The sequence below is a fragment of the Aythya marila genome (genome assembly GCF_965140915.1).
Source record: "Aythya marila genome assembly, chromosome: 5".
Classification (NCBI taxonomy): Eukaryota; Metazoa; Chordata; class Aves; order Anseriformes; family Anatidae; genus Aythya; species Aythya marila.
In genome coordinates, this window is record NC_139046.1 from 18,901,541 (window position 1) to 18,919,838 (window position 18,298).

Here is an 18,298-nt window from a genome sequence, read left to right on the forward strand (position 1 = left end):
TGAACTCAATGGGGCAAGTATTGTATCTCAATAGATAGGTGAAGCCCAAAGGCATCGACACACAAGGAAAAAAAAAAACACAGAAGTTTTAAAAATACCCCCTGATCTAGAGGCACCTTTGACTGGACGTCATTAACTAACGCTTCACCTGTTGCTCCTTTTAGGCAGCACTTCCTTTTGACTGGTCTTGCAGTTTGAATCCTTCTGTGAGGATCTAAACAGATGTGGCATAGCACGAGTGCTAGAGGGTCACTTGTCACGTGGGAGTTGGATGAGGTAGTATTAGTTTTCTCACCTGAAGTCCAATTCCTCACTCGTGAGACCCTTCTCAGCCAAAAAGTTAAACCAGAACATGACCTAGTCTTTTCTCCATTCTCTCAAGAGAAAAATTCCTACTGTGACTAGGAATTGGAAAATTAAAAGCTACTGTGTCATTCACTTTCTCCTGACACCTGGCAATGATGCACTGTGTCAGTGCAGTTCAGAACCATGCTGCACCTGAAGCACAAATACACAGTGACTGCTGTGCTGCAAACTCTTCAAGGCTTAGAGAACAAAAATCTGGGATTCATACCCTGAACAATAAACCCAGAACTTAAACTGCTGCAGAGAAGTTGGCAATACAGAATCATTAGTGCTTTTAATAAATAAAAAGCTCAAGGGAAAAGAAGTACAGATATCGCTGGTCCTGCCATATCCTTAGAACCATCATTCCTTTACAGGAACATCCCATAGCAAGAGGTTTTGACACTCCTGTTAACATCCTTATACTCCCTCAAGGAAAGAGCCTAAGATTCAACACTGGACATTTGACTTACCTTCATCCGAACTACCTTTCACACAGCTCCCTCTCACAGATCTGCTCACACACTGGAAACAGACACAGTTCTGCAGGCAAGGAACACGTGGGACAGCATTTGTGGAAAGGGATCAATCTTGCCAGCAATTCCAAGAGAACATCACCACAAATTGCAGTGTTAGTGATTTCTATCTAGGAAACAATGTAACAGCCTGAGCCTTATCTCACCTGATGCAATTACAGTGGTTAGAGAAACACTCACCTACTTCAGTGACTTCCCAACAGAAACAATTAAGGGAAAGACCAATATAACGCAACAGATAGCAATGTGGTCTGGCTTCTTAAATTTCAGGTTTAGCCAAAGCTGGTGACTGCACCACTTCATGGCACTAAAAGTGTGGTCAAGTTGCAGATGACTGTTTCAGTACTACAACTGCAACATAATGCAAGAACTCACAGCCCTGAAAGACAATCCAGCCATTATCTCTTGCAGCCAACCTACCTTCCCCCCAAAAAATAAAAGAATCAGGGTACTAGGAGTTAACTTACACATAGAAACCAGTCCAGACAAGCCATTTTGATTACTGGAAGTACTTACAAAGTGCATTTAGCCACTGATTTCTTGGCCCATGAAGAGTATGAACAAGCATAAATATGGGCTCACTGAAGGCAGACAACAACTTAATGTCCTTCTGAGTACTAATTCCCAGCTGGGGAAAGGACATAGAAGAGATTTAAACTGAAAAGCCTAGGTCCAGAAGAGCTTTGCAAAACACTGTTCAAATTACAAAATATTCCTAGTCATTAGGCCAGCAGTTTGAAATCATTCTATACCTTTACAAGCCAAAATTTCCCCTTGCACACCTGGTACAGCTGTAGTGAAGTAACAGGATGCTCCACAGCCAGCTGTAACAGGTAGGGGAATAAGTGTTTCACCTAAATCACGATTTATCAGCAGAGAGGATACAAAAGCAGCCTGGGAACTCATCAAGCCTGCACTTCCATAGAGGAATGAGAACAACCACAGCCCTCTTAATTCTGGCTAACCAACTATTGCTAACCAACCATTTTCAGCACCAGAAAGGGAGGCAACCACCACCAATGGGTCTATTCTCTCTGATAAAGGGTTTCTGATCACAACCACTGTCCTGCAGATCCTTTGCCACCAAAACCACAAACCAGGTGAAGAGCTTTAAGTTGTTACAGCTCCTGAATACAAGGCATCCCTCCACAGATACGCATGAGAGGTTGGAAGAGGGCAATGCAGCCCATTTAATTCAATTCACTTCCTCTTCCATCTGCTCTAGACAGACATGCCCCATTAGTCTCCTGAGAAGAGGAGGAAAAACGCCAGGAGCCTATGTACATCCAGTGTACATCAGATGCACTGTTCAGAGCCACTACAGGCTCACCAGTTGTGAGCTGCACACCAGCACCAGAGAAATCCTTGTCTCTGTATAATTCCACCCAGCTTTTATTTATCTTTAAAGATAGTTTTAACAATTAAACACAAGCTCCCTGCCAGAGACACTTCCTAACTGCTTCTGCATTTAGTACTAGAGCCAAGAGACAGACTAAACTCAACTGGTACACCTGCTTTGTTTCTGCTTTGACCATTCCTCTCCTAGGAAGCTGCAGTAAGCCTTTGCTTCTAAAACCAGATGTAGATATGGGAGACAGCAAACAGCATCATCACTAGGCGCCAGAACCACTGCATGCATGCTGCAGCCCTATGAGCAGGTATCAGTATATCACAGACTGAACTGCCAAGGGAACAAAGTCACCCACTGCTACAGAATGAACACACATGGGGCTAAACCCAGCCAACTGCCTGGCCACAGCTACAAAACAGAGCCCTGTCACTACACCGGATAAATAGGAAGAGCTTAGAAGCAGCTCTGGAGGTTGCAGTGTGGAAGGGCAGCCACCTGATACAGCAGCAGATTGGGACTTTTCAGCTCCTGCACCACTTCTTGCTTTCTTCCACCCGCCCCGCAGAAAGGTGGCAATGATCACGCATGCATTTTTGTTCAAAATGACTAAGCATGATCTTTTTCCTTCTTATCAGCTAGTCTCCTTTTCTAGCACAGTAACAACATACAGACTTGCCTGCATGCTGTCCAAAAAACTGTATAAAGGTGGAAAATCACACCTGAGCCACTGAAGCAGGCCTAATATCACCACTGCTCCACAGCATACTGATTTAGCAGCTATTTACCCAATAAAACAGGAGTGCCATATATTTTACAGTACCTATGTGATTTGTACAACTGAAACACAATACATCAGAGCACGGTTTTCATCCTCAGCAGAGGCAATCTGAGCTCCGAGGATCATTTCCCAGGGATGCTGAATAGCTTGGCAGCCTAACAGTTAACTCATTCAACCAAAACCATCCATCTGAAGAGCAGCTGCTCGGTCTGGCAGCTTCCTAGCTGAGAGCCCACATCCTACAGCCATTAAACACCACTCTTTTGCACCCATCATCAATGAACAGAGCCAGGCAGATCAGCCTTGAAGACTGCACAGCAGGCAAGCATCATATTCTGAGTAAAGCCTGCTCAGTGCACACTAGGCTAGCACAGACCTACCTCCTGTGGGCCCTGGGGTGCCAGCAAGGTGCTGTGCCCAGCCAGCCCACACAGGGCACCAGGCACCACCAGCACCCACCTGCTCCCATTGGGATAGCTCAGACCTTCTCTCATCACCAATGCTGCAACTGGCAGGAGCTGGGCACACACAGAGGTTTCTCCTAAGGACACCAACGACAAATAAAAGCAACAGCACGGTATGTCAGAGCTGCCTGTCGCAGCGGGCAAGTCATTTTTGCTACCCGGAGTCCTTCCAGCTCTACATTTGCCCCGATCCTCCCTCCCCAAGCCCATCGCCAAAGAGAACATGCTGTGTTACAGAGACTTTCATCTTGGGAAAATATTTTAATGTAGTAAACAAGTCAATTTACCTCTTTCACATCTGTTTAAATAAGTTTATGCTCATCGGCTAAACAAAACTCGGTACTTAAACAACGGGTTACAGCCTCTACATCCACACTGTCCCCGGCCGGTCCTGCCAACAGCCACAGCTTTGGGGCCCCACCGACATCCTCCCGGTGACAGCCGGGCGCCAGCAGCTCGCGAGTCCAACGCGGGGTCGGAGGGAGAAGCTAGCCCAGAAGGAAGCCACCAACACCCCCCTTCGGAGGACGAATTTCGGGGATTAGGGGAAGATAAGGATGTCCCGCAGCCACCGTCCTCCAGCGGTCAGCCTCCAGCGCCCTCGCCGCGGGGGCTCCTCAGGGGGGGGCGCCGCCTCCGTGCGACCCCGGCCGCAACTGGGGGCCCTTGGAAGGAGGCGGCGAGGGGGAGGCAGAAGAAGAAGATGAAGAAGCCGGGGATGGAGGAGGCTCCTTCGGGCCTCCCCCCGCCTGGGCGAGGCCGCTCGAAGCCGCTGCCTCCTGCGTGGTGGCGAGAGGCCGCGGGGAGCTGGAGCCGGGCGCCGGGGAAACGTGGGGCTGCGAGGAGGAGTTGGCGACCGGGCCGGCGCCGCCGCGCACCGGCTGCCAGATGAGGCTGTAGTAGACGGCGAGGACGATGGCGGCCAGCGAGACGGACAGCACGTAGGCCAGCACGGTGGCCAGGCGCACCCACTTCTTGTTGGTCTTGGCCGCCATGCGCGCCTTCTTGTCCCCGGTGTAGGTGGCGGGCTTGCCCCGCTCCGCCCCGGCCTCCTTCTCCTTCATGGGGGCCCGGCCCTTGGCCCGCTGCTCCACCGACCCCTCCGTGGTGGGGGCTCCAAGCCGCCGGCCGCCGCCGCCTCCTCCTCCTTCTCTTCTTCCTCCCCTCAGGACATGGCACTGCTGCTGCCGCCGCCCCGTGCCCGCGCTGCTCCGCCGGCTCCGGCAGCCGCCGCGGGGCGGCCCTAAAAGCGGCGGCACCGCCCGCAGGAAGGGGAGGAGGGAGCGGGGCTCTGGGGGGCTGAGCTTAAAGGGCTGATGGCCGCCGCCAACGCCTCCTCACGGCCCTGCTCAGCCCCCTCAGGGGGGCCTTGGGGCTGGGGAAGCGCGGGGGTGTTGTGGGGAAACAGCGCTATAGGGTGTGTGCTGCCCTCCCGCGGCGGTGCTGTGATGGTGCTAATTGTAGAGTCATTAAGGATGGAAAAGCTCTTCAAGACCATCTGGTACAACCACACCCCTTCCACCACTTTCCCCACTGATCCATGTCCCCAAGCACCACATCCAACCTTTCCTTGAACACCCCCAGGGATGGTGGCTCCACCACCTCCCTGGGCAGCCCGTCCCAGTGCCTGACTGCTCTTTCTGAGCAGAAACGTCTCCTCATTTCCAGCCTGAACCTCCCCTGGCGCAACTTAAAGCCATTCCCTCTAGCCCTATCACTAGCTATCTGCAAAAAGAGGCTGACCCCAGCTCCCCACAGCTTCCTTTCAGGCAGTTGCAGAGAGCAATAAGGTCTCCCCTGAGCCTTCTCTTCCCCAGACCAAACACCCCAAGTTCCCTCAGTTGCTCCTCTTAGGACTTGTTCTCCAGACCCCTCACCAGCTTTGTAGCCCTTCTCTGGACACACTCGAGCACCTCAATGTCCTTCTTGTAGTGAGGGACCCAAAGCTGAACACAGTACAGAGGGACAATTACCTCCCTGCCTCTCCTGGCTGCGCTATTCCTGATACAAGTCCGCAGTTTTTGGAGAGGCAGTTTTAGTGCCATTCTGGTTGGGCTAACACCAAACTTGCTGGAATAATCCAAAGTGGAGTTACAGCTGCTGAGATTTGGGTTGGCCTTACTCTCTGCGTGTTATTACCCCACAAAAACATTTTGTCAGCTTATTCTGAAGGCAGCTGAAATGCTGTTCCTGGGTATGGATTAGCTTTTTTTCCCCTTCTTTTTCCCTTTATGGTGCAAGATGTTTATTTCTCAAAGGGTTACGTTGTGCTTTTTATAATCATTGTCTTTTCTTCCCTCCCATCACTCTTGGGGCAGCCAGGTGTGTTGCACCTGAAACCCTTTTGTCTGCAACAAGGAGTTGCAGTTGCAAAAGAGGCCCATGGCAGCTGAAGAGAAGACCATCACCCAGAAAAACCTCAGAGAAAGGGGATGAGTGAGTTTGGAATTTACCCTAGCATTCTGCTTTTTCCTTTAATAACGGGATAAAACCTGGAGGGCTGGGAGAGAAGGGAAACCACCCCCCCCCCCCCCCCAGCTTTTTGCAGGAAGAAGCAAGGAACTTGCAGCTCTGAGGAAGACTACTGGGGATAGGGATTAAGATGGAGTACTTTCAAAGCAATTACAGTTCTTGGCAAAATGTGGATTGCGTTAACTAAAAGCTCTAGGGCTATTGCATGCGTGCGTAAGGGTGGCATCGTAGTGACAATCTGTACCTGCTGACTCCCAGCGCTTTCCTCATTAACCTGGTTATGGTTCCTCATAACCATAAGGTGGGCATGGCAGTGTCCAGCAGCAAGGGGAGCCTTCAGAAAGGGGCTACGAAACACCCCAGTAAGTGGCACTGGATGGCTCTGGCTGATTGTTCCTAGAAGGGTGAAATAATCTGGGGCTCTAAACAGTCCATCAAGGTGAGCTGATTTTGGTAACAGTGCAGCCGCCTGGCTGCAGTATACATTTTTATCTCCTTGAGCTGATCTGCTTTTGGGGAGGGAGAGCAGCTATGCAGTCATGGGATGTTCTGTATACACACCCTGCTCCTGTGTGGAGGGAAGAGCTAAAGGGTGTGATGCTGCTAGCTGCTTTTGGAGACCCTGACAGTTTTTGCATGCTGCCTGTCTAGTCCATGTTGTTATCTTGCATTTTAAATCTGTCCTTGGAAATCTTACATCATCCCGTATTACTTAACTTTAAACCTGTTGTAATGTCTAGAAGTTGGCAGACAAAATTCAGAGTTGGTGTTGCTAGTTATTCAGATGTATAACATGTTGACTTTGTTGTTTGTTTTTGTTTTCAAAAAAAAAATGTTTAAACAACTCAGTAGGTTGATACAGGAAACACAGGGACTGAATGTAACAATGAGCTGGTACTAATGAGTGGTTACAGCTGCATGCTTTAGTCCTATATCCCCACAATCAGATTCCCCTCTCCTGGGAAGGAAACAAAGTTTTAATCTGTGCAAATATTTGTGGCTTTTTCACTGGTGTTTTTTTTTCCTTTTTTTTTTTTTTTTTTTTTTTTTTCTCTCCTCTGCTCATTGAAAGTCAGTTTTTAAATCTAACAATTAATTAATGGTGCTCCTTTTCTATCAATGGAGATCTTGGCAGACTAGATTTGCTAAGGATGTGCTGTGGAGTTGTAGAAGCAGTCCCAGCAAAGGTGCTGTGTAGTGTGATTGGGATCCAACTACACCACGTACCTCTTGAATGTAGATTCTAGGAGCAGCCAAAGCTGCTTCAGCTAGAAGCTGTGGCAGTAGACAGCTCAGCGTGTTATTCTTTCCTGCCTTCCCACCTCTTTTGCTCCTCTTCCTTCACTCTTCAGGACTATAGTTATGCAGTTTTAAAACTGAACTGTGTTGCTCTTGAGATCATACCTTGAGCCTGGTGTCTTCATCTCCCCGCTACATTTATTCATTGCTTATTCAGGGCATGGTGTGCCTTTGGGTCACAGTGAAGACTTAGCCTTCATAATTTCACCACAGTGTCAGAGAAAATCAGTGTTCTTAAGGCACTCTCCTCTCTGCCAAGCCCTCTGCTCTGAATAAGACAAGAGGTGTGTTGGTAAAGTACTAATTCTTGTTGGCTTTTGCTGTAATCAGGGGGCGAGCCTTTCTTTTTGCTGTGAAGAAATGGGTGTGAGTTTCTCTCCAGGTCTTTTTGTTCAAGTACAAGCAGCTGCCAGAAGGCACGTGCCTTCTGTTCCTAAACTTAGCTCCTTGCTAACAACTGCTTTAAAGGCAAGCGAGAGCCAGGAAGCCAGGGCTGCAATAAAGATATTTTCTTTGTCCTCTGGGTTTCAGCAAAAATGCCAAACTGTGCATCAAACAGCCTCCTGTGGTGCAGAAGTAGAGCTCTGGGACCAGAGCACAGAGAGGTCTTGTGGAGTTAATGAATGCATCAGACTAGACAAAACTTGCAAATTAGTCCTCTCTGAGATTTTGCCTTGAGAACACGAGAGGGGTTGCTTGCCTGAGAGGAATGAAGGGCTTGTGGTGCACCTTGCGACTGGACCTGCCAGCAGAGGAGAGCTGTGTAGCCCTTGGACATCCAGCCTTTCTCCCAAGCTCTGGTTCAGGCACTGTACCCTTTGGGGTCTGAATGTGTAAAAGCTCCTCTGATTTTCTGTTTCTCATGTCTGAGGGTCCTCTGGGAGACTCATCTTCTTATGAGCCTGCTACTTACTGCCCTACGCTTGTGTTTAGTTGAAAACCTCAGTGCCAAAGCATATTATTGAAGATTAGGTGCTCCACCCACCTGACTGATCAGCAGTGCTTGAGTTCTGCAGCTACCTGTTGCAATGGGATGCGTGTGTGCTCTACAAGGGCCCCGGAAGGATGTAGCTAAATAAACGTGTACTATTGATTTTCCACATTCAGAGTCAGTGGATAGCATCTAGTGCTTCAGGACAGAGAAGACTTAATTACGGGAAGATCATTGGCCTAAGAAATTACCTCTGTGCAGACCTTGTTTCTGAGAGCAGTGGAGCACTGGAGTGGATTGCCTGGGAGGTTGTTGAGCCTCCCCTGCTAATGGAGGCCTCCTGAAGCTCTCTGAGTCAATGCCTGTCAGTGCTGATAAGTCACAGCTGATCCTGCCTTGGGACAAGGGATGGGCTGCAGGGCTTCCTACGGTCCCATTGTTCCTGTGCTTTTGGTTTAATGACGGAGCTGCTCTGCCTTCCCTTCCTGTGCTCGGTCCTTAGGAGGCAGTTGGATGTGACACCCTACAAACGATCAGCTTGCTCTGGGAGGTGTGCCTCTTGGTCGCTGCACTTATGCTAGCTTGTATAACACAAAATAAAATCATAATTCAGTCCCATGACACTGTCCAATCCCTCTTCTGAACTCTAGCTCTGGTTTTTGTTCTGGGTGCCTGCCTCCAGCAACATGACTTCTGCAGGTAGATTACAGACTTTATTAGTTGTAAGGACGTAGTGTTGTTATACAATGTTCTTGGTCACATCTGTGAGTTGAGAAGGGGAGAGACGGATGAAGCCTGCAACTGTTTAAAGGACAGAATAGATATGTTTAAATCCACCTCTTTCTTGGCTAAAGTTCTTGAGCAAATACTTTGCTAGACTTGAGCCTTCTGTCATGCTGAATGTCTCTGCCCTTGGTAGGGGGCAGTCTTTTAAGCTCAACTCTCCACTCTTCCACTCTTCTAAAGGAAATAACATTTTACACCGATTTTATACTGTTGTTCCCATCTCGTTTGAAGCCTGCAGGGAATCTGATTCCGTTCCTCTCTGGCATTTTTCCTACCACACTTCAAAATCTTCTCTGTCTTATGTAGGAAGGTGCTACTTCTCTCCCTTGTTAATCCAGTAACAGACTGGGGGGAGGCTGGGGATGTTCTTTTAATTCCTTCACCTTCTGATTTAGCTGTAGTAAGCTTGCACAACCCACTGTCTTGCGCTGTCTTGGAAAGCAGAGGTTATGAGATGGGTGGGAACGATAGTAAAAGTGATGCTAGATTTGAGATGTAACAGTGAGATCTGGTTTTGCTCAGGGTAGGGGCCCTGGGCAAAAAGCTCCTGGTAGCTCAAGGCAGTGATGCACCAACAGTTCAACCTCGTGTCATCAATCTGGTGAGCTGTTTTATTCTGTCATCTACTTAGCATAAAGACTATGTCCTACTTGTAGGAGAGCTTTGGATAGTGAACATGCCATGGGAAAACACACTAGATTTATGGGAAAAAGTATGTCTGAAAAGGATTCATTGTTTTTTTTTTTTTAATGCTTAGAAACTCCTGTAAGTAGATGATGGTTCAGGCTCTGGCGTGGGGAGAGCTGCTTGGCTAGCTTTATAACAGGTGCTTACAAAACTGCAGAAGCTCTGCTTTTGTTTAATGTACTGTCAAGTGGATACAGAACTCAGAGAGCTTTCTGATGGCATGGGAGTTCTCCAAGATAATGTGAATTCTCTGTGGCTTGTTATTTTCATGACACATTTCTGAAACTGAAAAAAGGCTGACAAGGGTGGCTTGACAGTGCCCTGGGCATTCACTGGAATAAGAAACCCCACCGTTTGCTTGAATGTTAAGCTCTAGTCCCAGGGGTTCCCAGCACTCTGAGCTGTAGGTTTCACACATGGAGTTGTGGAGGGAAAAGTTGCCCTCATTTCACCAAGTATGGGGACACTAAGAGAGGGAATGTTTTTCTTTTCCTCTTTTTTTTTTTTTTTTTTTTTTTTTTTTCCTAAATAAAATCTCTTTGGGTGTGAACTTGTGCTGTCTGTATAGGCTGTGACTATAAACACAATCTCTGCAGGAATCTAGAGTCACAAATCAGTGCTGCTTTTTGCCAGGAGGAAATGTGTATGTGTGCATACACCCACACAGGCTTAGCATCCGAATGCAGTTCTTCGGGCTGCATTTTGAAAATAATCACCATTTTTCAAGCAGTAGGAAAGCGATTGATGGCCATGTAACCCGACTGTGGATCTTTTCCTCTGATTTTCATGGTTTGTTGGAAGAAGCTGAACTTTTCCACCTTTGTGTGGAGAATAAGTACGTGTGTTTTTTCTCCCTGATGCATGCAGACATACAACCATGTTTATGTTATTTGCACACATGTATGTGTGGCAGATCCCTGTCAGAGCTTCTCTGAAAATGCAGCCTGTAATGTTCGCAGAATGACAATACTTTATTCAGTCGCACTCATTTTTGATTGCCCCTGCAAGCACTGGAACAGGATTTTCTAGGAAATCCATATCTGTAATCTCATGATGCAGACCTGATGCAGTGATGCTGGCTTAGCATGGGTTACAGCTGCTTCAATCCAGTATAGATGTTTTCCTGGGATAGAGAAGGGTGCTTTTGTACCAGTTCATTCATGCTTGATTGCTCCAGGGCTATGTCTGACACTCTTTAGGGCCCGCTCTTAATACAGCCAGGCTCTTGGTTAGACCAAACAGCTTGTGCATTCTTCAAAGTCAATTTGCCTTAGCTTAAGTGTGGGTCCTTGCTGAGTTACACTAAGGCAATGTGAAGTTTTAACTGTTTTAAAGATCCACATAAATGCTTTCATATACAGGATTAGTATGGGTTTTCACCCTACTTAAAATAATGTAGCTTTGAATGTGATAAAACTACTGTGAGATCAGGAAGCATTTGCTTGCAGAAACGTTCAGAAGCTGCTGTTAGCTTTTTGACTTCCTTCATTTCTGTGTGCCAGGCTCCAGAAGCTGAATAGGGAAAATGTGCTGGACTTCTATTGATAACCCTGTGCAAGGGTTACTGAGTGAATTAAGATAGCAGGCTGAAACCTCTCCTGATTTTGCTGGAGCTGCACTCTTGTACATTACATCTTACTGATTTCACGCTTGTGTCATACTGGTTCAAGCTGTGACTGGAAATGGAGCTGTAAAGTCTTAAGAGAGTGACTGTTCTGATGCTTCCAGGGGCAGAAAGCACAAAAAACAGCAGCAGAAGTCTCTGCTGTGTTGTACACCTGTGAAAAAGGAGACTTGTTGGTAATGAGCCTAAGAGGGATTCTGCATTACTGCTGTTTTCTTCAGATAAACCTTGTGTTACAAACCACTGGCTGTTCTGCTCAGGAAAATATTTATTCCAGATCCAATAGTTTGACAATATCCACTCATCTGGCTATGTGCACTGCCAACAGAGGTGTCCAAATCATTTTGGTTATGTTACAGTGTTATTACGCTATTTCCTACAGACCACTATGCATCATTATCAGCTGGAAAATACTACAGAGGTCATGTAATCCTGGGGACCAACTGTGGCTCACTTACCCAGACCTTAAAGACCACAAATTGTGGACTGCAGGATGAAATCAACCCTGACAACTAACCCAGTGGTGTACACGCTAAGTAGTAACAGGTGGCCTGGGTCAGAGCTGATGTTAAGTTTCATAGAGAGCTTTCTTCCAAGAGTCTGTAGTCATTTTGTATTTGCATGTTGCTTGTTCTCTGTCAGATAAATGTGATGAAATAAAAAACAAAACAACAACAACAACAAAAGAGTTCTAATTTTAACCTCTAGAGAGAAAGGAGGTAATTTAAGATGTAGTGCTGATTGCACCTGTCAGGACTAGAAAAGCTGTGTAAAAAGCACAAATAAGCAAGGTAAGAAGGGCCTTTCCTGGTAAGGCAGGGAGATGAGTCCCTCAGAGGAGCAGTGGAAGGATGTAATGGCCATGCCATGTGTGTATTCATGTGCTCATCAGTCAGTGGCATGGGTCTGGTCAGTAATCCACTTGTGTGTACAGCAGGGTCGTGGCCAACAATGATGCATCAGTAGAGCAAACCTCTCCTTAAAAGCAAACAAAAGCAGGCTTCATCTCTTCAGGACCTGCTGTAAAACCTTCATCCCCTCCACAGATGGTTAGCAAAGACCAATGCACGAGTGGGTTCTTGCCCCCTTAGCTTCAGACAGCTTTATTTCTCAAAAGGCCGTGCTGCCTTTTGAGGTTTTTCAATAGCCTCAATGATACAGGTAGAGGTCAGTGAGAAACCTGAGAGCTGGAAGTGGTCCTTGCCCTGAAAAACCTGCCAGTCTGATTTTTGTGCTATTCACTTAAAATGGTGGAGGCTGTAGACCTGCTTGTTGACCTGCCTGCTTGTTGCTTTGCAGCCTCTGATGGAAAATACATTCTTAGCTGCAAGACAACTTGAGTACGTCGTTGTTTCACCTCAGAGGCAAAGTATTTGGCACGTAGTTTGCAAAGGCCATTGGCAAGGAGTGGAATAGTGGGAGGTGAAGGCTGGGTATAACAGGGCTCTTACTAAAGCAGGTTCTTGGGTAGCAGGCTGAGGCTGATTTAACCTGGAGGCAGCTGGTAGGGGCAGAGCAAAGAAGGCTTAGAGCATGTCTTTTATTCCTTCATCCCTGAGTAGTGCTGCACTGGGGTGTAGTCTGGACTGGGAGCCTCAGTTTTTTGAATGGGATTCACTGGGACTGTGCCTTTCAAAGTCCATGCATTGGGGCTTATGTGGACACAGGTGTCCAAGTGATATAGGAAACCTGCAGTGCACTTGCACTACTTTGTAGTCCTGTCTTAAAGTGCATAAATTCATAACTCATGCGGGGTTGAGAGATCACTATGACAGTACTGATGTGTCTGGGTGTACCTCCTTGGGAGAGAGCAGGCAAAGGTGAACTCTGCGCTGTCAGCCATTCTGTGCTGGATGACAAAAAGCCATCTGTGGTCTGAAGGCCATGTTACCTGCCTCAGCTTGATGGGAACTGAGCTGATATCTCTCTAAATCTGCACACACAGATGTACTTACTCTCAGGGAAGTGTGGATTTAATCCTCCCTCGAAAGCTAATCTGTTGCCTTACCCTGGAAATCCTATGCTAAGAGGCTGCCTCAGAGCTCACTGAAGGGGAAGAGCCAAAACGTGGTCAGTACCTGAGCCTACACCCAGGCTCTTGGTTGGGATCTTGTCTGGATGGGGCAAGAACCACGCATCGTGCCAGTGCAGCTTGGTTTTTCCTGCACCCTGAACATTTTGAGCAAAAGCTGTTGTGTATCAGAGGTCATTTTCCATTCTGGATTCCACAATGAAGACTGATGCTTCAGAAATAATAGTTTCTCAGCTGAAAATGAGCACGATGACCTTAAAAATATTCTCCCATTCCCAAAGCCGTTAGTACCTGGAGCAGGACACAAGCCTATATCCGTGGTGTGTCATTTAAGGTGTTGACCCTGATCTTCAAAGCCCTCCGTGCTGCAGCTGAAATGTCTTGTTCTCTGTGACCTGCCCAACGAGGCTGCACTCTTCTGGACTTGACCTGTGTGGGTAGCAATAGCTATTGTGGGATCTGACCATGTAAGTGGAAAAAAAATATGCCTAACCATGAGAAGAAGAGTGAGCAACGTCCAGGATGTAGAACTGATTGACTGCAAAAAGCAAAAACAGTAAAGTTGAAATTAGTTGGGCTGGTACAGTGAAAGAAGTTGAGATCAAGAGCAAAGGGGGGTCTTTGTCCCCCAGTATCATGATTTTGTGTTCCTTACGCTGTACTGGAGATGAACAAAGCAGGGCAATTAGATATTCTTGCTGCTCTGTTACTGCAAGGTAACATCAGATTGACACATTCTGCCTAGCGTGCTGCTGCTCTTCATCTTTCTTGCTCTTCTGTTCATGACCTCTCTTGGGAAATTTTATTCTTTTGTTTGTAATTAGGAATTGCATGGTCCCATCACCCCTGTGCAGTGATTACGTTTGCACTGTAGTAGTGCATAGGATGCTTAAATTGTGTGTGATTCTGCTGGCAGCACTCAGTCAGCAGTGTAGTCTGGGATCATGCAGAAAGCAATCAGAGTTGTAAGTGTAAGGGCTGCACGTGCCTGCTCAGTTTTGGATCTAGCCAGGTCGTGATCATTTTATTTATTTGTTTATTTTTACACAAGACCTCACTGCTTTTATAGTGTGGCACCTGTGACCACTTGTCTTTCCATGATGTAGCAGCCCCCAGCCCTCTGATGTGACAGCATGGCTGTTGTAGATCAAGATGAAGCTGTCAGCTGAGGGCTGTTGTGAATCCTTGGCCTTTGTGGTTTGGGCTGCAAGCAGGACATGCAGTATGTCTTGGCACACACTCAGCAGTTCCAATCTCCAGGGATGGTGAGGATATATTGGCCTTTGTGGTCCTGAGGGTCTCCTTAAGCCGTTCAGGATTCCTGTGGCTCAGACTGCAGAATAGCAAAAGGACAAGTAAGATTAATTCAGTTTTGCTTGGCTGTGAGTTCATTACTGGTGTTTGAAGGTAATGCTCTAAGGCTGTGTGTGTAATATCATAGCTCATTCAGCAGAGGACAGTATTGCACACTGCAAAGTATAATTATAATGGAGCAATGCTGGGAGAGATTTCTTACAGATTTCAGAAGAAGTGGGTGTGCTAGGAATGGGTTGGGGTTGAGGTTACAAAGGAATTTGCTAGAACTGAGGAGTCATCCAGTCAAGGTGGTTCAGGAGATAGTGTGTCTTAAAAGCTCTGTCTACAAACCTTATCTCATAAAATCTCTGAAGGGTAACTGGCTACCTTGCCTCTGCATGTATTTTGTGGGGGGTAGAGGCTGCTGAATAGGTAGGACAAAGGAGGTAAGAGAGTCACGGGGGGTGAGGGAAATGTTTGATATTGAAATTCTTGTAGTAGGTGGTGGGATGTACAGTGGTGAAGGTAAAGGATGAAAGCAAAGGAGGTGCAGTGGATGTGGGATGGCTACAGACCAGGTGATGGTTTTGCAAGAGGGTGCTTAGAATAAATGCTGCTCCAAGTGCTGTTGCTTCTGCCTGCTTTGATATCAAAGCTTTCAGCAGAGGGCAGGACTGTTTTATTCTATCGCTATGCCATCAGCTGTCTCTTCATGCAAGAGGCAGAAGCTCTGACATAGAGCAAGGAGTGTGAAATAAGAGATAAGGTGCCTGGGTTATGCAAAAGGAAGTGAGCTTCAGCTATAATGACCATCTTTCTGCAAGGAGGGGTCTTGGCAGTTGGTGTTGCAGTGCCAGGCAGCCTCTCAAGACAGCTGCTGGCTTGGTTGCTTCTTCGTGTTTATTTATTATGTTACCCTTCAGGGAAAGCTCACCGTGAGTGCCAAGCAAGTAAAGCCACGGCACAATTCTTGCTTGCTTTGGGTTTGTTGATGGGACAGTGAAAGCTGTTAAATGTACAGCTCTGAGAGAATGCAGGAGAGAAGCTGCTGTTCTGTGACACCCTGGTTCTGACAAGAAGCAAGCATTGCTTATAAAGCTGTTATATTTGTGTTAAATACAGGGTGCCCACTGAAATCACTTGCTGTGGCTGCCTTATTTTGCGGACTTCTGACAGCACCTGGTGGCAAAGCTCATCCCACCTTTTGCTGCTTCGCAGCTGTGTTCTCCAAGGCCTGCCTTTAGTGCTTTGTGTTGCACAATGGGAGTTACAGGAGTACTGCAGCACTCCTGAGCAAGTTCGTCTGTTTCACAGCTGCTCCCTGAGTCAAAGACAAGCAGTCCTGGAACTGCTCAGGCCGTACAGAAGGGGTCAGGTGAGAGTAGCCCAAATTTTCCCTCCTCACTGCAGCCTCCTGTGTTCCTGTGGGCTTTACATACCTATATAGCCTCAGGGTCTGTTCCTATGCTATTCACAAGAAGAACAGAGGAAAAAAAAAACACTCATCAGTGCCTGGAGTTTCACTGACATTTATGCCAAGTCACAGGCTGTTGCTGGCATGTGTGAGCTCCTTCATCACAGCCCTTGGGATCTGGGTAGCCACCGTCATCTGCCACTTTGCTTGGGAGTAACAGCAGTCCCTGCAAGAGGGAGCTTGGTTGTGCTGCCATGGCTGGGCCTGCAGTGCCCCCTGCTCTTTCAGCACATGCAACTTTGATACATAAGCAAAGAAACTTAAAACTGCAAGCGTGCCTTGGTTATAAGACTAGAGATGATGCTTTCCTATGTCTCAGTCTCAGCCCTGACACTGAGCAACCACAGTGATGGGTAAGCCACCTCTGCTCTCTGTCATAATAAAATAAAGCTAACAGCCATCAGCTGGGTAGCCAATCCTTAGAGTACAGTGCCTTGCAAAATATTTTGGTAAATGCAGAAAACTCAATGGTAGCTGGCAGTGTAGAAGCTCCCTAATTCAATGTTTGTCAGGCAGATAAACTCTTGAAAGAAAGGTACAAAGGATGTGAGGTTTGCTCAGCATTGTGTTTCTGCAGCATGAATCTGTCTGACAATTGCTGCCATCTTTGATTCTTACAGCTAGAGCACTTCCTGCAGGTCCATTTAATCTCCTTCCAATTTCTCTCCTCCCTCGTGCCACTGACATTTGAAAATGCCTTCTGATTCCTTCAGATAGGCTAGGGAAGGATGACTGATCCACCTTCAACTGGCCTTGCTGAAGTGGGTAAGTCGAAGGTGGGAAGGAACAACAAAATTATGGAGCTAGCTCCCTTTGCTTTACTTGGTATAGTCTCATTGCCCTTATAAACAACACACTATGACTTTCCTGGTAGGATTTTATCCTTGGCATCTTCTATGAAGATGGAAACCTTATTACAGCAAGTGCAGTACAGCTATCTCCACTTCTACTTAGTTCCATGGCTCTACCTTTTTGACTTAATGTTGCCTGTTTCAGTACTTCACACAAGACACTCTCCTTGTGGTTAGCCAGTACACTTCTGGCAGCAGAAGCTCCTTTTCTCCTCTGCTGTCCACGCTTAATTCCTTTTCTTCAAGTTTGGGAGTGGGGGACTTGTTTTTGCACTGTTTGCCATTAACCTTCTGTTCCCCTTTCTGTTTCTTCCCTGCAGCTTCATTGTTATAGTCCCCACCTTACTCATCTTTATTATCCTGTGCTCCCAGAGGACCTCCCAGAGACCAAAGTGAATCTGGAGCATGTTGCAGTTCCTAAGTACTCTTGTGAAGGTTTTTTTTTTTTCATCTGCCTGTGAAATTTCCATCTGCCCTGCTGGTGGACCTTCTCACCAGCACCTTCTCACTTTGAGGCTAATGTTAAGAAGAACCTGTAAAACAAAGAAAAAAGTTAGATGGGGCAGTGCAGCAAGCGGCCCCACAAATGGAGTCAACAGAGCAAAATATAAATTGTACGTGATATTTGTCCTGGTTGCATGAAGGGGGCAGTCTGCTTGTAGCCAAACCCTGAGCTGTTCTGTAACCACATCTGCTGAAATAGTTTTGAGTGTCGACTGGCAATGCCTGCACTTTGTCAAAGAGAACATTTAAGGAAGTTCAGTTGCGGAAGTGCTGCAAACCGTGCGCTTCACAAGTACAGCCCTGAGGAGTCGGTCCCTCCTGGAAAGACGGTGTGCGTGCATGTGTGCCCACGCGGGCATCTCCACTCATCGCAGGCTTCCCTCTAGGTGACCTTGGGCTGAGCTTCTTGTGCTTGTTTGGAGAGCTGTTGATTTACAATGCAGATTCGTCGGTCCTCGCCTGCCTGTCACTGCCCCTCCTAAATTTGGCCGGGATGTAAGAGGCTGTTTGCTTTCTGATGCCAACAGTGGAGATGGCAGAGAGCCTTACCATGTGAGAGGCAGAGATAGAGGAGAGGGGGCCAACGAGGAACAAACTGTGCTACTCCTATTGCTTCTTTTAGCTGAGGAGCACAGCTACGGGACAATGTCAATGCTTACCCCTGTCCTGCAGCCCCCGGAGGTGAAGGAGTATCTGTCCAAGGGCGAGCGCTTCATCAAATGGGATGATGTGAGTACCGGGGCTTTTGCTTCTCTAGATTGTAAGCATGGTGGTGGGGCAGGTGGTGTGTTTTGGGCAGGGTTTGTGGCGGCCTGGGAGTGTGTATGTTCAGCTGGGGGGCGATGAGGCACTGGCATACCTGAGAGCA

General features: G+C 47.3%; 2 protein-coding genes across 4 annotated transcripts in view; one reads left to right on the forward strand and one right to left on the reverse strand.

The window, feature by feature from the left end:
• Positions 1-3,711: 3,711 nt before the first annotated feature.
• On the reverse strand, positions 3,712-4,776 carry INAFM2 (InaF motif containing 2). The gene has a single exon (XM_082761724.1). It carries the CDS (start codon positions 4,536-4,538, stop codon positions 4,092-4,094), a length of 447 nt encoding a protein of 148 aa, XP_082617850.1. The 5' UTR covers positions 4,539-4,776; the 3' UTR covers positions 3,712-4,091.
• A 12,955-nt stretch (positions 4,777-17,731) lies between these two features.
• The window catches only part of PLCB2 (phospholipase C beta 2), a 49,482-nt gene continuing 48,915 nt past the window's right edge, over positions 17,732-18,298 (forward strand). For all 3 annotated transcript variants that reach the window (XR_014317595.1, XM_082761421.1, XM_082761422.1), the window contains exon 1: positions 17,732-18,159. Coding sequence is in view for 2 of the 3 variants with exons in the window: in XM_082761421.1 (XP_082617547.1) it covers positions 18,076-18,159 (84 nt within the window). In the remaining variant the exon portion in view is untranslated. The remainder of the gene's footprint in view (positions 18,160-18,298) is intronic.